Genomic DNA, 21,443 nt, shown 5'->3' on the forward strand with positions numbered 1-21,443 from the left:
GAAAACGTGATACAAAAAGTATGTTACACGTAATAATAAAAGATACAAAAGATAAATACATTAAATAAATAAATACAACAGTAAAATTAATACACGTACAACAAACTAAAGAAAGTGTTGTGTCCGATAGGAGATGTCAGATGGCGGAAGTGACGAATTAGCGGGCGGAAGCCGGAAGCGACAACCTGTAAACGGGAGTGGGAGAGCAGCGTTTTGCTAGCAAACGAAAAAAATCAAATGTCTCGTTTGAGGGGCGCGCAGCAGGAGACTTCGGACTCCCTGCGGGGCTTTAGGACCCCCAAAAGCGAGCCGACAGTCCCGTACGGACTCCTGAGAGCGGCCCGGAAAAGCGGAAGTCTCAACCTGACCAATCGGAACCTCACAGAAGGTACGCCTTCTTCCAAACTAGTTAGCTAAACTCCAAACCAAACGAAAACAAACCTGGTTATTCATCTTTCAAATGTATATGTTGACAAATTCAAATGTTTCTGAGGTGAAAACAATATGTTGTCTTTCTATGAAAGGAATTGAATGTTTTTTTTTCTATATCCGTCTCCAAAAAAGAAGAAAGCTGTTTAAACGATGAAATGTTTTTTGCCCGTTATAATGTCATTAATATTGAATAGATTTATTTATGACCAAGCCGTCTTTTTTATTTAAAAAATGCATTATTTGTGTCTTTATAATATTTTGATATATTTCAGTAAAAAAAAATAACAAGACTAACAAAAACAGACCGTCAATGAGAGTTGTTTGTTTGATATCACATAGCTCCGTTATCGAATGTCGGCCATTTTATGACAGGGCCAAAAATGAGGTCAATGCCCGTATGGCTAACGAGTTGCGTCTGGCTCTTTGCCATATCGCCCGCCCCTCTTTTGCAATCATTACAAACATTTTTTTTTCTTGCCTACCAGTCCCCGCCAACGTGTACCGCCTGAACGTGGATACGCCCGAGGAGGCGCGCGGCGACGCGTCCTTCTCCGCTTCGGATCGCTGGTGGGAGCAGACGGACCTCACCAAGCTGCTGCTGTCGTCCAATCGTCTGAGCGGCTTGTCCGAAGACATCCGACTGCTTCCGGCGCTCGCCACGCTGGACGTACGTCTCGCCCTCACACGCCTGATCGAATAAGTGCCTTAAAAATGACATCATTTTGGACAAAAGTCCAACCAAAAGGGGTCAGAAAAAGGCTTGATCTAATGAGTCTTCTTCCTTTGGCCCCGCCCAATCCCAAAAATCTATCAACTTTACATCTTTTGTACCAATAGATGACTTTACCTGCTAGCAATAATGCTATCATTAGCTTTTCCCATCTGTAGTAAAAAGAAAAACTTGAAAAATATTAGAATAATTGAAATTGGAAATGTATTTGTATCATTTTTTGATATATATATATATTTTTAAATCATATAAAAAAATAAACAAAATGTCAATAGCATTTTTTTTAATTTACACATAAACGGGGAAACCTGGAAATGTGACTTACTTATTTATTTATGACTTTTGAGAAGTGCATTTGAACTAAAACACAAAAAGCCATTGAAAAATTGTAATTTAAATGAAAAAAAAAACAGGACGTCACATAGACAACACTAAAGTTGTTTAATTTAGGAAGCGATTCATGTTGAAAAAGAATGTCTGCTTTGCCGCAGCTGCACGACAATCAACTGCAGACGCTGCCGGCCGCTTTGGGGGAGCTGCGGGATCTTCAGGAACTGCGACTCAGGTGAGCCACGTGTCCCGCAAGGTGCCACGGCCCATAACGCCGACGCCCACGTCGTCTTTTTCTGTCAGCCACAACCAGTTGAAGAGTTTGCCGCTGGAACTGTTCTCCCTGAAGAAGCTCCGCAGCCTGACGCTGCAGCAGAACCTCCTGGAGGCCTTGCCCGAGGAGCTGCGAGAACTGGAGGGCCTCACCCAACTGGTGGGTAATGCCATGCACCTGGACCCCCAAAAAACACCTTGTTCACCTCCACATACAGTGGTACCTCGACATACGATCGTAATCCGTTCCCAGACTGAGATGGTATGACGACATTCTCGTCACTCCAGCGGACGTTTCCCATTGAAATGAATGGAAAACAAATGAATTGGTTCCAACACTCTGAAAAAACACCAAAAACAGGATATTGGATTGGAAAAAAAATGTTTGATTTCTTCTCATTCGCCATCTATTAATAAAGTAACACATAACTAGTGGTTTAATAGTAATAAAATGTGTTTAATAGAAGTAAAATTAGACGCATTTCGCGGAGGGGAAAGCAATGACACACACGGAGGTGGGGGGAGGTGTTCGGGGGGGATTTTATCAAGAAAAGATCTGGAATATATGTACACTGGGTAATGAGACACGGGGAAGCGGCAAGTTCCAAACAACTCTTGATGCGTTCGTTTTGAAGACTCCGGCGGAACGTCGGGGTGGGTGGGGTCAACCCGTAGAACCAAGGTCAAAAAGATTCCAACAAAATTAGAATTCAGTTTTGTGTCAAGTTACATTAAACGTTGATTGTCTGTATATATATTAATACAAGTTCATTTAAATTGGTTTGTTCGTTTACGAGTGCCGTGGATAAAGTCCCCCCCGAATACCTCCCCCCCCCGCCTCCGTGTGTGTCGTTGGCTTCCCCTCCGCAAAATGCGTCAAATTTTACTTCTATTAAACACATTTTATTACTATTAAACCACTAATTATGTGTTACTTTGTTAATAGATGGCGAATGAGAAGAAATGAAACATTTTTTCCAATCCAATATCCTGTTTTTGGTGTTTTTTTCCGAGGGTTGGAACCAATTCATTTGTTTTCAATTCATTTCAATGGGAAACGTCCGCTGGAGTGACGAGAATCTCGTCATACCATCTCAGTCTCGGAACGGATGACGATGGTATGGCGAGGTACCACTGTATTCCAGATCTTTTCTTTGCAAAACTCTGCCCATCCATTGTTGTTTACCTGCTATGTAAATGTAGACCAAAGTGTGTGGGCAAAAAAACGGGTGTGGAAATGCAAAGTCCGCCCAGTGCTCGTAGATATATTGTTATATACGAAAGAGATGCAAAAAAAGACAGTGCCATGGCCACCTGGCTTGGTCGCATCACCAAATGTTGATGGTATCTCGGGCGAATTATCCCATCGAAATTTCCATGGTAAGACGAGCATATGGTACGACGAGCGGTCGTATGACCAGGTACGACCGGCTGTATTTGGACAGGACCTTTCCGACAACCTTCTGACGGAGCTCCCGTCCGGCTTGGGCCGGCTGGGCCGGCTGCAGAAGCTCCAAGTGTGCCGCAACAAGCTGAGCCTTTTGCCCGACAGCCTGGCGCTGCTCACCAGTTGAGTCCTTTCTCCTTTCTTCTTCTTCTTCTTCTTCTTCGTCGTCTTCCGTCCGCAAAGCAAATTGACGGCCGGCCGCTTTGCCGGCACTAGACGTGAAGCTGCTGGACTTCAGCGGCAACCGGCTGAGCCACGTTCCCGCCTGCCTCTCGCAAATGGCCGCCCTGGAGCAGCTCTACTTGCGCCACAACAAGTTGCGCCAACTCCCGCCGCTGCGCGCTCCGGCGCTCAAGGTCGGAGAAGGTCCCCCGTGACGACGCCGTGACGCCGACGTTAGGCATTTGAGCCCGCCCCCTCCGTCTCCTCGGCGTAGGAGCTGTACGTGGGCAACAACCAGCTGGAGAGCGTGGCGGGCGAGCAGGCGTCTGACTGGAGCGCCCTGTCCGTCCTGGAGCTCCGAGACAACAAGATCCGGACGCTGCCCGACCAGCTGGCGACGCTGGCTGGGCTCACGCGCCTCGACCTCGCCAACAACGACATCGGCACGTACGTTCCGCCCGCCGCGACGACCCGGCGTCGACCCGGCGGCACTGACGCGTCTGGCCTCGCTCCACCTGCCAGACTGCCCGCCTGGCTGGGTCTGCTGCCCGACCTCAACATCCTGCTGTTGGAGGGAAATCCTCTGCGGGGGATCCGGAGGGACCTGCTGACCGTAAGTCCTCCTCCTCCTCGCCCGCCAACCCCCTTTGACGCCAATCGACGTCCCGCGTGACCCAATACAGTGGTACCTCGACATACGATCGTCATCCGTTCCCAGACTGAGATGGTATGACGAGGTTTCCATCACTCGAGCGGACGTTTCCCATTGAAATGAATTGAAAACAAATGAATCGGGCGGATTTCGCCGACGGGAGACAGAGACGCACAGAAGGGGAGGGGCGGTGTTCGGAGGGGGGGGGGGGGACTTTATCCACGACAACGCACTCGTAAACGAACAAACAAATTTAAAATTAACTTGGATTAATATATACAGACACACTCAAACATACGTTCAATGTAACTTTACACAAAACTGAATTCTAATTTTGTTGTAATCTTTTGTTACCTTGGTTTTCCGGGTTGGCGGTTTGCCACGCCTCCACCCACCCTCGCGTTCGCTATCGATGGACTGTTTGCTGTTGTACTACGTATTCCCTTCAAAATATTCACAAAATGATGCACACAAATGTCCTCACAATAGGATAACGCACGACGACCACTTGCCAACGAGAAATAGTCTTTAAAGAACGATGGCGGGAGCTTCTTTCCTTAGAAAGGATAACAGGAAATACAATAGTTGAGCTTACCCACGTATTGATTGTGGGTAATGAAGTTTTATTCTGAGAAAGGGTGCCATCGTCTATCAGCGTTGTGTGCACGAGTATACTTCATTACCCAGAAAGCCCTCTTTTTGCCCCCCGCGCATGCGTGTTGTGCGTTTCCTGGTCGGAACTCGTCTGAATAAATCATTCGGTGCTCGTAGATATTGTTATACACAAAAGAGATGCAAAAAAGACAGTGCCATGGCCACCTGGCTTGGTCTCATCACGAAATTTTGATGGTATCTCGGGCAAATTATTAGGTCGAAATTTCCCCCGTAAGACGAGCATTTTGTATGACGAGCGGTCGTATGACCAGGTACGACTGTATTGAGGAAAAAGGAAAATTTGAGAATATGTGACTGCGCTACCACTCCCGTCCACTCGGCGGCAGCACCCGGGCGACGAATGATCGGCACAAAAAAGTTTGCTGAAGTGTGGTCATCGTGCTTGAGTGCGGGAGGGCGCTGTTTCCCACATGTGACTCCTCCTACTGCCTGTAGTGAGCTGGGACAGGCTCCAGCACCCCCTGCGACCCTTGTTTGAAAAACGAACTGACTCCTGGTTTATTTCAGAAAGGCACCAAGGAAGTTCTCCGGTACCTGAGAGGAAGAATCAAAGGTAGCTTGGCCGACATTTTTGAACGGCGCCTCGCCGACCGACCTTTTGACCCTTTTGACCCTCGTAGAGGAGCCTGATGGCGCCGTGGACACGCCCACCGCCATGACGCTGCCCGGCCAGGCCGTCGTCGACGTGCGCAACGTCAAAACGCTCAAGTCGTTGACGTACAGGTGAGTGGAAAAAAATGTTAAAAATGGCTAATTGCCATGTTCCATTAGCCCAGGGGTAGGGAACCTATGGCTCGGGAGCCACATGTGGCTCCTTTGATGGGTGCATCTGGCTCTTTGCTAACCTGTGAGCTAAAATATGGAAATTGCTGTTGACAGAACTGAGATATTACATTTAGAAGTGCTTTAATCTTCATTTGTTTTGCTTTAATCTTCATTTTTTTGCTTTAATCTTTATTTTTTGGGCAGTAGACTCTTATGGAATGCATCCTATCATTGATTAGCAACAGCATAAGATTCTTTTTTTGAAAAAAACTGTTTTTTTCCACTTTAAAAGTGGTGAAATTACAAAAATAATTGAAATGGAACTCGTTTACATGTATGTATTTTGACTTTTAAATTGGTAGTATGGCTCACAAGGAACAACATTGAAAAATATGAATTGTTTGTGGCTCTCTTGGTCAAAAAGGTTCCCGACCCCTGCATTAGCCTGTTCATTTTCTGTTGATTTTTAGGAGGTTTGAGCTCACTTTCTGATCATTTCAAGTCACCTCTTTTCAGACAGAAAAATGTGACCCTAAAAAAAATTCTAAACTTAAATGAAAGACGAAAAAGCTCACTAGCAAAAGACTGTGCTTAGCGACAGGAAGGCGGAAAGCATCCCGGACGAGCTGTTTGCGGCGGCCGCCGACGTGGCCGTCACGTCCGCCGACTTCAGCAAGAACCTGCTGAGCCGAGTGCCTCCCAGGTGAGAGCGGGTGGGCGAGAAACGGGGCGTCATGGCTTTGAAACGTCACCCCCCTCGTTGACACTCGTGCAGGCTGGCCGAGACGCGGGCGTCGCTGACGGACCTGAGCCTGGCCTTCAACCGGCTGAGCGACTGCCAGCTCCTCTGCTCTTTGCCCAACCTGCTGCACCTGGACCTCAGGTACGCCTGGCTCACCTGACAAAACAGGAATACAGTGGTACCTCGTCATATGACCGCTCGTCATACAAAATGCTCGTCTTACGGGGGAAATTTCGATCCAATAATTGGCCCGTCATGCGGTCAAAATTTCGTGATGCGACCAAGCCAGTTCTTTTTTTGCATATCTTTCGTGTATAACAATATTTACGAGCACGGAACGATTCATTCAGACGAGTTCCTCCTAGGACCAGGAAACGCACAACGCGCATGCGCGGGGGGCAAAAAGAGGGCTTTCTGGGTAATCAAGTATACTCGTGCACACAACACCGACCCATAGGCAATGGCAACCTTTCTCAGAATAAAACTTCATTAGCCACAATCAATACGTGGGTGGGTAAGCTCAACTATTGTATTTCCTGTTATTCTTTCTAAGGAAAGAAGCTCCCTCCCGCCATCGTTCTTTAAAGACTATTTCTTGTTGGCAAGTGGTCGTCGTGCGTTGTTATCCTATTGTGATGACATTTGTATGCGACATTATGGAAATATATTTTGAAGTGTAGACAAAAACCAACAACTCTTGATGCGTTCGTTTTGAAGACTTTGGCGGAGCGGCCAGGTGGTGTCAACCCACCCGTAGAACTACGTAAGGTCAAAAAGATGACAACACATTTACAATTTAGTTTTCTTTGAAGTTACATTCAACGTTGAGTGTCTGTATATAGTTATCCAAGTTGATTTAAATTTGTTTGTTCGTTTACGAGTGCATTTTTGCCGTGGATAAAGCCCCCCCGAGCAGCCCCCCCGCCTCCGTGTATGCCGCTGTCTCTACCCTCCGCGAAATGTGTCTAATTTTACTCCTATTAAACCCATTTTATTACTATTAAACCACTAGTTATGTGTTACTTTGTTAATATATGGCGAATTAGAAGAAATCAAACATTTTTTCCAATCCAATATCCTGTTTTGGGTGTTTTTTTCCGAGAGTTGGAACGAATTAATTTGTTTCCCCATTCATTTCAATGGGAAACTTCCGCTGGAGTGACGAGAATCTGGTCATACGAGCTCAGTCCCGGAACGGATTAAGCTGGTATCTCGAGGTACCACTGTAGAAGTTATTCTAGCCCAAACTACCAATCTTTCGTCGTTTACTATAGCATTGGCTAGCACATGTTGGCAGAATGGCAACAAGAGGAATTTTTTGGCTTAGAAAATTCTTGACCACTTTGACTGATCCAACTGGACTTTTGAGCCATTTGAAATGCTGGGAATGCATATCTGTAGCTGTTGTTAGCTCGGCGCTAAAGTTAGCACCCATTTTTTTTTTTTTCTTTTCAGGAACAACCAGCTGAGGGATTTGCCGGCCGAGCTGAAGAACCTGAGCAAACTTCACTCCGTCCTCCTCAACTACAACAAGTAAGCGTCGTCTGGGGGGGGGTGGAGGGTCGGTTTGTCCCATTAAAAACGTCCGCGGCTCCGCCCCCCCCCAGGTTGAGCGCCTTCCCGGAGGTTTTGTACCACATGCCGTCGCTGGAAAGCGTCCTACTGGGGAACAACCAGGTGGGCGGCGTGGACCCCGCCCGCTTGATGGCCCTGAGCCGCTTGTCCACGCTGGACCTGTCCAACAACGACCTCCTCAACGTGCCGCCTCAGCTGGGTCTCTGCACGTCGCTCAGGTAGGCGCCGGTTGGCGCCGGTTGGCGCCGGTTGGTGCCGTCAAAATACCCGCACTGCCAAATCAAGCCTTCGATCTCATTCTCGGTCACTTCCCGTTGATGTTTGGGCCACTTCCGGTTGACTTTTGACTCACTTCCTTGTGTTTTTCAATCACTTGTTGATTGGCCGTCCCCTTTTCTCATGATTTGGATTCATTTTCAAGTCGCTTTGGCCACTTCCTGTTGATTTTGGGGCATTTCTAGGTCACTTCCTCCTGGTTTTCAATCACTTCTTGTCCATTTGGGCTGACTTTCTAATGGTCTTAGTCCGAGTCGCTTCCTGTTAAATTTGGGTCACTCACTTCCTGGCCATTTTTAGGTCACTTCCTGGCGATTTATGAGGTCACTTCCTCTCCATTTCATTTCCATTCCAAGTCACGTGACTATTTTTAGCATCCGTTTCCCGTTGATTCGGTGATATTTCCGAGTCGCTTCCTGTTAAATTTGGGTCACTCACTTCCTGGCCATTTTAGGTCACTTCCTGTTGAATTACGAGGTCACTTCCTGTCCATTTCATTTCCATTCCAAGTCACGTGACTATTTTTAGCATCCGTTCCCATTGATGCGGTGATATTTCCGAGTCGCTTCCTGTTAAATTTGGGTCACTCACTTCCTGGCCATTTTAGGTCACTTCCTGTTGATTTATGAGGTCACTTCCTCTCCATTTCATTTCCATTCCAAGTCACGTGACTATTTTTAGCATCCGTTCCCGTTGATTCGGTGACATTTCCGGGTCGCTCCCTGTTTATTTTGGCAGCCATCCGGGCGATTTCCTGTCCGTCGCGGGCTAACATGCCGCGTAGAATGGCTAGCTAACTAGCACTTTGTGCTTGTGTTCGGACAGATGCCTGAAGCTGGAGGGCAACCCTTTCCGGACGCCACGAGCCGCCATCGTGGCCAAGGGAACGGACGCCGTGATGGAGTACCTGCGCAGCCGCATCCCCGCCGACCGGCACACTTTGACGGCGTCCTCTTAGCCACGCCCCCACGGAAAAAGCCCGCACCCCATGGATAAATACGGGTTATCATTTCAACATTTTTGTTTTCTTATTGTGACGGCAATCTGGCGAGAGTGCTAACTTTGTGATATTAAAATCATCTCTTTATTACGAACGCTCGTTCATTCGCCGACACGCACGATAAGTGCTTTGGTGGCCTAAAGGCGGCCATCTTGGTCAGGGCCACCTTCCCATTAAAGTGAATGCGCTGACATTCAAATCAAGTTAGAAGTCACTTAAAGCATTTTTGAGTTTAGTTTAGTTTGAAGTGGGAGGAGCCAAAAGGTACGGCGGAGGAAAGGTCACCAGTAAAGAGACTAAAAAAAAATCCAACCATGGGTTTATTTGCCGAGGACGCGGGACGGACGAGAAAAGATGCGGACAAAAGACGCCACGACAAACTAACATGACAAAAAAAAAAAAAAAAACTTTTTCCCATGGGAGGTTGACCAATATATACAAAAATAGAAATTGTCTTTTGTCCGTCTACTTGTCCGTCTTCTGCTTCTTCCGCGACGCTCGTTCCTGTTGGACGCAAACATTTCATTTCTTTCTTTGTCCACTTCAAAACGTTGAAAATTCAAAATCCCATTGTTTTTTCTTTTGGCCTCGTTTCCCAATACCAAAACTGACCGGTTTGCCTTCGTCTTCGTCGTCATCATCATCATCATCGTCGCCGAGGGTCCTCTTCCCTGCGGGCTCGTCGTCTTCGTCCTCTTCTTCCTCCTCTTCCTCTTCCTCCTCACCTGTCGTTTCACCATGATTGACATTTTTCATCAAGTTCAAAAATCTCATTTCTTTGTATTTTTGGCCCCTCCTTTTTCTTTTTAAATAGTCGTCCTTTTCTGACTGTCTTGTATTTTAATTTTTTTTTAAAAGGGAAGGGGGAAATCACTTTTTTTTTTTTTATCTTTCACTTTCAATTTGACTCAAATACATCCAAGGACTGCGATTGGCTGGCACGTACCATCTCCGTCCTCCTCGTCCTCGTCCCCCACGTCGTCGTCGTCGTCTTGGTCCCGGACCACCCGGTTGTCCCTCTCGCCGTTCTCCTGGTCCTGAAAAAAAAAAAAAAAAATAGAATAAACTTCTTTTTTTTTTTTTTTTTTTTTAAACAGGCACGGGTGCGGGCACCTTTTTCCCGTTGGCGATGGCGTCATCTGCGCTCTTCTCCTCCGCTGTTTTCTTCTCCTTCAGCTCCTGGAGGACGGACAGAGGGGCGGAGCTCAGAAGTCCGTCGGCTTCGGCGACACCCGAACGCGACCAAAATGCTCCTTGGCTTCCGTTTCTCCACCTCCGTCCAATCCCTTCAAAGCGGGAGGGACGGCGGCCGATCAAGTGATCCAACGTTCAAAGGAATCGCACCAAAAGGTGTATGGACTCCAACTCCCATCATGCCTCGCTCTCGTCACCTGACAGCGTCTCGGCCCATTTTCTATTCCAAGTCTGGCTCCCCCTGGTGGACGGCCTCTTCATTGACGTCTTGCTCCTCCGCCAGACAGAAAGACAGGATGCAGCTTCCGCGCGTGTGCGCGTGCGTGCGCCGAGCGAGCGCGACGTCTGGCGGCGGCGCCGCCGCCGCCGCCGCCGCGTCCTTAGCCCGCGGGCAGGCAGGCTTTTTTTTTGGGAAGGGGGTGCTTGAGCACCGCCTCTTCTCTAATAATAATAATAATAATTTGATTCTTTCTTCCTCGATTCAGACGCGTGCGCGCGCCTTTCCCTTCACTCTCTCTCTCTCACGCGGTCCTCCTCATTAATAACAATAGTGTCCACGTGCGTGCATGCGCGCGTCTCACCTTGGCGCTGATTTCGGTGTTTCCCTCCACTTTGCTGTCCGCCATGTTCGTCTCAGAAGGAAGGAAGGAAGGAAGGAAGGAAAAAATGTCAAATGGTGCGAACTACGCGGCTGACAGGAAGGCTGGATGAGGATGAGGAAGAGGAGGAGGCGGATGAAGATGAAGATCGGCAAAAAAAGATGAAAAAAGCTACTAGTAGTTGCTTCGTGCGCGCGCGTGTGCACCCGCCCCGTTTGCGCTGCCCTCGCTGGCTTTTAAAGGCGAAGGGGCGGGGCCAGCAGGAAAGAGGCCACATCCAATTGGGGCCCAACTCGCCATCTGATTGGCCGTCTGAAAACAATGGACGCGCCTCCCTTGTTGCGAGCAAACAGAGCAACGCCCACGCCCGCTGCCATCCCTCCCTGTCCGTCGCCCTCAATGGGCCTCCGTCCACTAAGCAAAAGTGATTTGGCAGATTTTTGGTCAAATGCACAAAAAATATCATCGCTCCTCCCACAGTCATCAAGAAGTGGGAATGACCTAAATTCAACAGCAAGTGAAATTCATAGCGATTAAATCAGAAATGAGCTAAAGTAAATGATTACATTAAACTGTATTCATCACGTACTTGGGAAATTCAGTACAAGATGCCTCCAAAGTCAACAGGAAGTGGCCCAAACTCAAGAAAATGACCCAAGATTAAAAGGAAGTGACCTATGATCAACAGGAAGTGGCCCAAACTCAAGAAAATGACCCAAGATTAAAAGGAAGTGAGCTATGATCAACAGGAAGTGGCCCAAACTCAAGAAAATGACCCAAGATTAAAAGGAAGTGAGCTATAATCAACAGGAAGTGACCTATAATCAACAGGAAGTGACCTATAATCAACAAGAAGTGACCCAAGATGAAAAGGAAATGACCTATAATCAACAGGAAGTGACCCAGAAATGGCCCACAGTCAACAGGAATTGATTGGATGGAGAGTAGTCCAAAAATCAGCAAGTGATCTAGAAGCCCCGCCCCCAAAACAATAGGCGGTGCCCCAAAAGGAACAAAAAGTCACCTGGAAATGACCCCAAATCAAGAGCACGTGGTTCTAGTTGATTTGAGGGCCCAGAAATGACATTTTCTCGTTTCAAATAGAAGATTAGGTTTGTCAATTGTGCACACGTTACTCTGTGCTCTGACGTCACGTTAGCGTTCCAGTCAAGTGTATCACTTTTCATCAGAACTCTGCCCTCCCTCCCTCCCTTCCTCTCAGTCGGTGACTGCCTCCGAGCGTGCGCGTGCGCGCGCGCGCGACTGTACGAAGGGGGGCGGGCGTGCGAGGGCGAGGGCGTGTCAGCCCTCCGAACTCGACGCAAAAACGCCCGAAAAAGCCAAACAGTCGGCTCGTCGGCTCGTTTTTTAAGACCTCACCAAGATGGCGCCCTAAAGCCCTTTTGAATAGGGATCCCTCACTGCCCGCCATGGCGGCTCGGCTCGCCCTCATGGCGTTCGAAGAGTCGAACGCCGCCTCGTCATTGGTCCGTCGACTCCACTGAACGTCGAGCTGACGCTTTGCTCGCGCCGATTGGTCGCCGCAGCGCGGTCCATTCGGGAAGCGAGGAAAGACCGGAAGCGGATTTCCTGACAGCTTTGGCGGTGGTTTTTCTCCCACTTAGGCGCTCAAATGGACCAGTCTCGGTTCCTTGCTAACGTGGCTAACGTTGACATCGAAAGGAAACGCCAGCGTCAACGAAACGGAGGTTATCCATCCGAACACCAGAGGGCGCTGTTCTCACCTCTGCATTGGATTGACCCTTGTCTATGTATGTATGTAACCTTAGAAGTCAAAAACAAACACTGAAGTGCATGTCACCGCAATGTTCATAATGTGCAATATTGTATCTTAAAGTATTAAAGCCCAACCAAAAAGTATTTACAGTACGTTATTATGAAAACAATGTATTTGTTTTGAAGTATTAATGCCCAACCTAAAAGTATTTGCAGCCCCAGCCCCCTGACTAATGCACTCTATGATGAAAACGATCTCTCTATTTTTTGTGTCTATGTGTAATAGGCGTGGCCGAGGCGTGGCTGACGTCAGAGTTCAGAAGACCGCCGGCGGATGAGCCGGAGGCTGGGCGCGTTGGACTGCTGAGCTGCTCAGAATTGACGATTTCCCGAAGAAAGAGCCGACAAACTTCTTCCAGGACAATGCAGCGCGTTCGGTACTTTGTCTTTTGGGGATTTCGTAGCCCCAGTTCTCATTTCAAGAATGCTTTTTGACGGGAACGTGCTTCATTGGCGTGATGTAGCCCCGACGTGGATGCAAACACAAATGTTTGCTAGCAAGTTGGCTACATCGCGTCACCTATTGCTCTTAATGTTTAAAAAGAAACCCTTCCATTGTGTGTTTCAGTCCCTCAACGAGCACAGACTGCTGGGAAACATCAAGAATGTGGCCATAACGGCCAAAAAGGAGCAGTTTGTCGGCAAAGTGAGTCTTTTTTTTAATAGCTTCTAATTCCTCTACCCGTGTAATTGGATTGGATAACTTTATTCATCCCGTATTCGGGAAATTTTGTTGTTACAGTAATGTTTAGATATCAGCGACCAGTGTTCACGGCTTTCCTAAATTAGCTTGTTTAGCATCATGATACACTCCAATTTTGAATGAAGACACTAACTGGGTTGGCGTTGATTTTTAATAGTAAGATCCTGTGTGGGTAACTCACACTCACACTAGTGCCATCAAGTGGAGGTGTAAGGAATAAACAGTACACTTCTAGAATACGTCTATATATACCTTTGCCCTTCCCTTTCCTAAAGGAAGACTTCAGGGCTTGGACCTTTTGATTTTTAATTGTGGTTTTGACAAAACCGTAGCGCAGGGGTCATTTTTGACTCGTTTAAACAACCATTTTTCCTCCGTCTAAGAGCTTTGTGAGACGTATTTTATTTTTTTGATTGAATGGGAGTCATTTGTGCATCAAAATGGTTCAATAAGCAATGACATAATCATGCTGTGGTGTTTTGCAGAGGTTCAAAGCCACGGAGATGGTGGAAGCTGTCCAAATCTACAAGACCAAAGAAGTCGTGTATGACGTAAGACCTGTTTTTCAGGTTATTTGATTTATTATTTTCATGTCATGTGTACTAAAAATACTCTATTTTGCTTCTCTTCAAGGTTCACCCAAGTTTACCAAATCAACGCTAAAGAAAGGTGACTTTGGAGCGTGGTGTTGACACCAACATCTTGAGGGCCCCTATCCAGTATGTTTTCCATATCTCCCACCACATCTGAAAAGAGAGATGGGTCCTTCTGATGTTGGTAAAACCTAACTTAGTGTTATTGTTTTTTGGTCAAATCTTTTGACCTAACTGACCCCCAGTCTATTTTTTTTAATGTTGGACTTAGTCTATTGTGCTTTGACCCTCTTTCTTTCTCCCCAGAATTCCATCCAGTGCCAAGAAGAGATTCATCAATGGAAACACCACCTCATCTTTAAATGCTGGAAGATATTTGTGAACTTCTCAATTACCCCATTTTGTGGGAAAATAAAACTTTTGAAATATACTCATTTATTTTTCTTCATAAAATTAGCAAACGAATGCAAGTAACATGACATTTTAGAATTTTTATTCAAAGAAATACATTTGCACACTTAGGATCACATTGTTGTAGCTCGTGTTCCTCTGTAGACAAAATTAAAACACTTAGGCTTTAAAAAAAAAAAACGTTTTTTTTTTTTAAAATTATAAAAAAGTTAGTATATAAACACTAAAAATTAAAAGGAGAAAAAAGACCCAAGACCCTCAATGGTCTTTTTTTTCCAAGTGTTTTAACAAAGACAAATGACACTCAAATCTCTTTTATTGAAATTTCTGATTGAAAAAAAAAGAAATCCTCCTCACCTTAGGAATCGGGACATCACCTATAAAATAAGAGGGGGGTTAGTAAATTGCAACTTTAGTCAATAAAATAATGTGAGATTGGAATGTTTTGACTTGGATACATTACAATAGAACCCGGAAATAAGCTGCTTCCGGTAGCCAGCGCAATCGCATTTCGATCTTAATCCATATGAAATACATATGCGTCTTGACAAAATAGTGCGTGCTTTGTGTGTCTAAAATACAGAAATAGCACTCGTTACTGACACTGCGGCGTAAGAAACGATGCGCCAAATAGGCGTGAAAATACGGTATTAACCTCAGAGCAGAATTCAGAGACGATGCATCATCTTCAAGTGGGCAACCTGGGAAGATCACCTGGTCCTCCAGGCTCTGGACATCACCATGGACCTGGTGCATGCAAGAAAATAGAGCAAAAGTTATCATATACAGAGACTGGAGATTCAACAGATGTGTTTAGGTGGGTTTTTTTTTGGGGGGGGGGGGTAATTAGTATTACCTTGATACCTTGGCCCAGTCTCCTCTCCCCTCAAGGGTGTGCATGGTTCTGGACACACGGGAACAGCTTCATCTTGATTGAACCAAGCTATTTGGGAAGTGCAAACAATTATTACAGGAAAGAGAAATCTTCAAGTAAATGATCAAGATAAAGAATGAAAATAAGTTAGTGAGTGCTCGGTGCTAATTTCCCCTTTCCAGACAAAGCGATTCAATATACAGACTGATGTTTAAAAACTAGGAGAAAGTCGGCTTAACCATTTTGGTATCAATGATTTTTGTTTAAAACAGAATTACAAATTGGAAAAGGGCGTTTAGCAATCGCAGTGAAAACTATCATTACATTCAACACACCTTCACCTGGCAAACTGACCGTTGATATCTCGGCTTTGTTTGATCAAATGAAGTCTTCCCCCACGACTCAATAATGGAGAGAATACGGACAAAATACTTTTGAAGTCAAATGTCGTGAGGCTAATGCTAAGCTAGCTAGTGACATGCCAAGGAGCCCATACTTCAAATGTCGACGGTGTGTTCGACCTGGCAATAAACTAACAGATTTGTTGGCGTTTTGGCTCAATTGATTCCTAAAAAAAATCTCCCGGTAGGGTGTTAAAAATGCACATAGGCCAGTAAATTGCTCTAGTCTAGGGCTTACCTCGTTTGGGTGCTAGTCGTTCGACCGACAGCATGGAAATGGCTGTGCCCAAAGGGCGCGATGCTGCGCATGTGCATAATTTACGCACCTGCGTCACCAATGGGTGTAACCACGCCCATAGGAGGTGATTTGTCCTCCCGACTCAATGACCATGTTTGGAAGATGACGTACTATAGTCGCCATTTTTGTAGTCTTGATGCTGTAAAAGAGTGTGTTCGTTTTTTTTTTTTTTTTTTTAAATATAAAAAGCCTTACTTTGCATGGTCATTTAAAAAAAATAAAAAGCCTTACTATACATGGTCATTTTTTACAAATTAAAAAGCCTTACTATATACTATGTCGTATTTTAAGAAAAAAAAGCCTTACTATACTATGTCGTTTTTGTTTACACCATGAAGTGGGCACACTTCACTTTGTCATTATTGTAAAGTCTTGACTACACAAGGTTGTTTCTATTTAAGGGAAAAATATAATCTCCAACTGGGATTTGAACCACAACTGCCCACATGGCTGTCAGGTGAACAAACCTCTGCACCATGAAGTGGCCACACTTCACTTTGTTATTTTTGGAAAGTCTTGACTAGACATGGTTGTTTTTATTGAAGGGGAAAAATGATTACCAACTGGGATTTGAACCCTTTACCCAAGGTAAAACTAGTTCCAAAAAAGGAACCACCTATGCCTATCTATTGCATGGCCAGTCTCTATACAATATACATGATAACTTACGCTTTTTTCTTTGCACGCATCAGGCGATCTTCCTCGCAGATGATGCTTCCCTAAACTCTGCCCTTTGGAGAAGGCAGACAGGCTTCTGGATTCATCCAAATAAAATTCAAGCTTAAAACATCATCTTGTGTAACTCAATGATGTGAAATCGGAACTATTTTATTACCATGGTGAGGTTCCATTGAACAGAAGTTGCAATATATTTTTCGCCCTCATATAGGTAAAGCTCATAACTTGTGATGGTTAAAAAAAAAAAACAACAACAATAGTTTGCCGCCTTTTTTTTTTGGAACGTTTACTCTATTGACGCACAAGTTAACCAGCGAGTCTCATCCCGGAAATTCCACCACGTGGCCCGTCTTCATTTATCGAGCCGATGACAGACGTTCGATCGTCTTTGGCCCAAACGAGTTGATCGCGGGACGTCCAAGGTGGACGGCGAATGACTTCATTCGTAGAAAAAAATGACTAAACAAAGAAAAAACAAACCAAAAAAAAACAAAGAAATATTTCTTCCCATCTTGATCACTTTTTCAGGCCTGCCAAACTGGAAAAAAAGACCAATTGGGGACAAACGTTTAGAAAAATAAACCAGAAAAACCAGTAAATCAGCCTACACAAGCATGTTATTTGGACTTCAATATCCAAATGAAAAGCTAATCCACTTGGCTAAATGTTCCCATCACTGTTTAGGGTGAATATCTTTGGCACCACCTAGTGGCCAAAAGTTGGATGCGCATCCTGTGAGCTCCTTTCTTCTTGTCTTTAACCCTTTAGCGAGGGGGAAACTGTGGCTCACGAGCCATATGTGGCTATTTCGATGGGTGCATATGGCTCTGCGCTAACCCCCGAGCTAAAAATATGGAAAGCGTCAACGAGAGTTGATTCCAGAACGCACCAATAGGAGACTTTTTCTACTTTCAAAGTGGTGAAATGAATCAAATGTATGTTTACTTTGAAATTCTGAGTATGGCTTTAAAGGAATAACCTTTTAAAGCAGGGGTCGGGAACCTTTTTGACCAAGAGAGCCACAAACAATTCATATTTTCCAATGTTATTCCTTGTGAGCCATACTACCAATTGACAAGTCAAAATTCATACAGGTAGATGAGTGCCTTTTCATTTTTTTTCTAGTAATTTCACCACTTTTAAAGTGGAAAAAAATGCGTATTTTTTAAAAGATTCTTATGCTGTTGCTAATCAATGAGAGGAGATGTCATAGTATCTCAGTTCTGTCACCAGCCATTTCCATATTTTAGCTCACAGGTTAGCAAAGAGCCAGATGCACCCATCAAAAGAGCCACATGTGGCTCCCGAGCCATAGGTTCCCCCTACCCCTGTTTTAAAGTATGACTTGTTCATAGCTCTCTCTGTCAAAAAAGTTCCCGACCTTTAGCAGATGAATTATGAGCTATATCGATATTTTTTAAACCATTCATAGGGCACCCCAATGGCTACCATCGATGGTGCTAGACGTCCAATCCGAAGGTATTGGATTCAACGGCAGCTAATTCATCGCAAAAGCGGCAACGTCTAGTCTCGGCCCGAGAAACAAAACGGCGTGGAGCTTACTTGTCGAACAAGGGCTGGTTCTGCAGGTTGAGGACCAAATTGTCGGCGTTCAGGTAGACTTTGTTCTGTGACGTGGACACCTGGTGGATGGAGGGCGTATTGTCACGATCGGGGCCAACCACGACAGCAAAAAAAAAAATGGCGACAGGCGAGCAAAGACTGACTGACCGTCTTGGCGATGGTCTGGGCGGCTCGGATGCGGCGGAGCTTCAGGTAACCCGGGTTCTTGGTCACGGCTTGTCCCAGCTCAAACACAAGGCGGGATCCACATTGTTTCAAAAAAGGGGGTGGGGCTTCCGACCAATAGGAGAAATAAGACGCCAAGGCGTTTGTTTACCAACTTGGCGGCCTCGGCTTCTCCTTCGGCCTGGATGATCTTCTGCCTCTGGTCTTGCTTGGCTTTCTCCACGTAGAACTGGGCCCTCTGGGCTTCTTGTTGAGCTAAAAGCAAACAAAAATAGGCCTAACGTTAGGGATTTGTTTTGGTAACGGCAGCCGTAAATAACTGGATGATCAAGAAAGATGAAGCCGTTCCCCGTGTAACGTGACCGGATGATTCGCCTAAAGACGTTTCGCCGACGGCCGAACGGAGGTTTCGCCGAAACGGGATTCGCGCGCTCGCCCAGCCCCCGGATCGTGTGTGCGCACAAGTTTTTCAACCTCGGCCCGCGGGCCATATACGGCCCGTTAGGATTTTTAATCCGGCCCGCCGCCGGCGTTGTCCAAATGATAGTAAAAATCAATGATTCATTTCCCTTTGCCGCTCATCACTCTCAATTTAGGAGTCTACCGTCAATGTCAGGCCGGGAATAAGCACTCTTGGGCGGGCAGATGTAGCAGAACCGAGCCGTAAAATGACAGCAAACAGAAACAGAAAACAGCATTTAACGATTCAATACAAATACTGGAGCTCTTTGGACTTTAGAACCGAGCCCAGGGAAGTGAATTCCTCGGTAAAATGTCACAATGGAGGCAAAAAAACGTCTATATACGTCCATTCGCCAAACGGCTCAAAATGCTCTCAAATTCGGTCAAATCCAGCCGAAAACAGCGTTTAATGATTAAATACAAATACTAATATTTGTATTTAATCATTAAAATATCATGTTCGGCGGAACGTCCATTCGGCGACCCGTCCGTCTGTCAAACGACCGTCGGCGAAACGTCTTTAGGCGAATCATCCGAGTACCCCCGTGTAAGAAATGCAAAGCGGCGTACCGACTTGCTTGGCCTCCACGGCGGCCGTGTACTGGCTACTGAAGCTCAGCTCCGTGATGGACACGTCGTCCAGGATGATGTTGAAGTCTTTGGCGCGGTCGTAGAGCTCCCGGCGGACCAACAGCGACACCTGGTGGAGGGAGGCCACGGTCGCAGGAGGGCCGGGTGGCGGAGACGGATGGCGGCCACGGGCCCTTCCCGAACCTGCGCTCTCTGCGTGATGAGCTGCGAGGCGTTAAACTTGGCCACCACCGACTTGAGGACCTCGTTGACGATGGACGGCAGCACCCGCTCGTCGTAGTCCTTGCCCAGCCGCTGGTACATGAGGGGCAGGTTGGACGCCATGGGTCGCGACAGGACCCGCACCGCGATGTTCACCATCTGCAGGTCTGACGGGGAGCGCCCGTGGTCAGTGGCGCCGCTTTCACACGCGATCCGCGTTCAGCCTCCCGCGCCCGCCCGCCCGCCCGCCTACCTTTGCTACCCGTCAGCGAGGAGATTTTGCGCGGCTTGGCTCGGATGTCGTAGATGATGGGGTACTGGAACCAGGGGATCCTGAGGACGGACGGGAGATCAGTGGCGGTGGAGACGGCGGCGGCGGCGCTCAAAGGACGACGCCCACCTGAAATGGAGGCCCTCGGCCAGCACCGTGTCCATCTGCATGCCGCCGACCCGGTTGAACACCACCGCTCGGTGTCCGCCCTCCACTGCGCAAAAGGTTAATATGAGATGGAGCTTTGAAACCAAAAATCTAGCGGATGACACGGGTGAGTTACGTACCGGTGTAGGTGGCTTCTTTGACGCCGTAGGCCAAGGCGCCCGCCCCGAGCAGCAGTTTGACCCCGAGTCCGGCGCCCCGGCCGCCCGACGAGCCCGCCATGCGACCCATCATGTCCCGGAGGCTCTGGACCAATCGCTGGTGGGGAAAAACTCGGCCGTCAGCTCGCGTTCAAATAGCGCCATTTTCATTATTAGCGCATAAAAAGCACTAAATTGTTTTTTTCTACCAAAATTATATATATATATATATATAAATATAAATTAATGGGAGCGACCCCGTGAGGATAAGCAATGCAGATATTATAATTAAAAGAAATACTCAATTATGACATTCAGTGTTTATTTGGGATGAGAATATAAATGGAGGCTATAAACATTATACATGATTGGAGAGGTGTCGAAAATGAGCTTCGATTGGTTGTTCCTACAAAATCCAAAATGGACGTTGTTAATTGGCTGCCATTGACAGTGTCATACACAGCACATTGGTTCAAACTGAGTTGTTTTTCATTTGAGTACGGTGTAAAAATGTCCAACGAATGTAATGAAGTTTTAAAAGCGGGAGACGTGAGGACACAAGAGCAATAAAAAGACGACTCGGTTAAATACTGTTAAATGTGTAGGCTGAAATGACGTATTAAGGCTATAAGAAAATTGATGAATGAATAACAACGACGTGACCTTGATTAGAAGCCCTGACAAAGTTCTGCATCGCGGAGCTTAGCATAGCCACATGCTAACTAGCATGCGTAGTATAGCCGCATTCAAGCGCTAGCTAGCTTGGATGCGCCTATACATACTAAGCCGAGCCGGCTAGCTAGCTAGCTTGCGTGTTATAAGAGGAGCTTTTCAACGAACGCCACGTTTGTGACATTAGCGCCGAGATGGCGCCTTTGACGCCAACGTAAAGGACGGAGCAAAGCGACGCAACATTTCTCCACAGACGCCAAAAAAAGGTTCAAAGACTCTGACTTACACTGGGCTCCTTGTTAGCCATGCTGCCTCACGTCACGCCGTTACACCGAGAAAAAGAGACACAAGGTCGACACTTGGCCCTGGCTCGCAAAGGCTGCTGGGAAATGGAGTTCGATAGCGTTCAGCGCCATTTTCTCAACAGCCAAATATACATTAGCGTTACGTTGAGGGCTACATTTGTGGATGAATTACGCAAAACATTATATTTTAACGCTATAGTAATTAGTCAGGCGTATTCATTTCTGCTACGTGGTTTCGACGACGCTCACTTAACTAATAAAGATGCCATTGACGGTGCTG

General features: G+C 46.4%; 3 protein-coding genes and 2 long non-coding RNA genes across 8 annotated transcripts; 2 read left to right on the plus strand and 3 right to left on the minus strand.

Annotated features, from left to right (window-relative positions):
• The first annotated feature begins 205 nt into the window (after nucleotides 1-205).
• On the plus strand, nucleotides 206-10,585 carry LOC144078466 (leucine-rich repeat-containing protein 40-like). Of its 2 annotated transcripts, XM_077606546.1 has the most exons (16): nucleotides 206-388; nucleotides 918-1,099; nucleotides 1,654-1,727; nucleotides 1,796-1,925; nucleotides 3,211-3,334; nucleotides 3,429-3,568; nucleotides 3,649-3,821; nucleotides 3,897-3,987; nucleotides 5,209-5,254; nucleotides 5,322-5,424; nucleotides 6,062-6,169; nucleotides 6,242-6,349; nucleotides 7,664-7,741; nucleotides 7,816-8,001; nucleotides 8,885-9,061; nucleotides 10,157-10,585. In XM_077606546.1, exons 1-15 carry the CDS (start codon nucleotides 238-240, stop codon nucleotides 9,015-9,017), a joined length of 1,827 nt encoding a protein of 608 aa, XP_077462672.1. In that variant the 5' UTR covers nucleotides 206-237; the 3' UTR covers nucleotides 9,018-9,061; nucleotides 10,157-10,585. The 2 variants fall into 2 exon arrangements, with proteins under 2 accessions (XP_077462672.1, XP_077462671.1); XM_077606545.1 differs by lacking the exon at nucleotides 10,157-10,585 and having other exon boundaries at nucleotides 8,885-9,149.
• Nucleotides 9,362-11,793, minus strand: LOC144078467 (uncharacterized). The gene is made up of 5 exons (XM_077606547.1): nucleotides 10,835-11,793; nucleotides 10,173-10,238; nucleotides 10,006-10,096; nucleotides 9,672-9,784; nucleotides 9,362-9,563 (listed from the first exon to the last, which is right to left on the minus strand). The coding sequence occupies exons 1-5, from the start codon at nucleotides 10,877-10,879 to the stop codon at nucleotides 9,525-9,527; spliced, it is 354 nt and encodes a 117-aa protein (XP_077462673.1). The 5' UTR covers nucleotides 10,880-11,793; the 3' UTR covers nucleotides 9,362-9,524.
• A 378-nt stretch (nucleotides 11,794-12,171) lies between these two features.
• LOC144078468 (uncharacterized) lies at nucleotides 12,172-14,375 on the plus strand. Its single transcript, XR_013301220.1, has 6 exons — nucleotides 12,172-12,624; nucleotides 12,876-13,026; nucleotides 13,218-13,295; nucleotides 13,838-13,903; nucleotides 13,986-14,129; nucleotides 14,252-14,375. It is a non-coding gene; the product is annotated as an uncharacterized LOC144078468 (long non-coding RNA).
• Nucleotides 14,376-14,421: 46 nt separating this feature from the next.
• Nucleotides 14,422-16,079, minus strand: LOC144078469 (uncharacterized). 3 transcript variants are annotated; one of them, XR_013301222.1, is made up of 5 exons: nucleotides 15,870-16,079; nucleotides 15,213-15,299; nucleotides 15,012-15,103; nucleotides 14,820-14,928; nucleotides 14,422-14,733 (listed from the first exon to the last, which is right to left on the minus strand). It is a non-coding gene; the product is annotated as an uncharacterized LOC144078469 (long non-coding RNA). The 3 variants fall into 3 exon arrangements; XR_013301223.1 differs by lacking the exon at nucleotides 14,820-14,928 and having other exon boundaries at nucleotides 15,870-16,073; XR_013301221.1 differs by having other exon boundaries at nucleotides 14,422-14,928; nucleotides 15,870-16,073.
• Nucleotides 16,080-16,723: 644 nt separating this feature from the next.
• LOC144079274 (prohibitin-2-like) lies at nucleotides 16,724-21,249 on the minus strand. The gene is made up of 10 exons (XM_077607944.1): nucleotides 21,145-21,249; nucleotides 20,169-20,304; nucleotides 20,011-20,095; nucleotides 19,864-19,943; nucleotides 19,593-19,777; nucleotides 19,389-19,518; nucleotides 18,508-18,611; nucleotides 18,339-18,416; nucleotides 18,171-18,250; nucleotides 16,724-17,145 (listed from the first exon to the last, which is right to left on the minus strand). The coding sequence occupies exons 1-10, from the start codon at nucleotides 21,163-21,165 to the stop codon at nucleotides 17,124-17,126; spliced, it is 921 nt and encodes a 306-aa protein (XP_077464070.1). The 5' UTR covers nucleotides 21,166-21,249; the 3' UTR covers nucleotides 16,724-17,123.
• Between the last annotated feature and the right edge of the window lie 194 nt (nucleotides 21,250-21,443).

This window comes from Stigmatopora argus, chromosome 8 (genome assembly GCF_051989625.1).
Source record: "Stigmatopora argus isolate UIUO_Sarg chromosome 8, RoL_Sarg_1.0, whole genome shotgun sequence".
Lineage (NCBI taxonomy): Eukaryota > Metazoa > Chordata > Actinopteri > Syngnathiformes > Syngnathidae > Stigmatopora > Stigmatopora argus.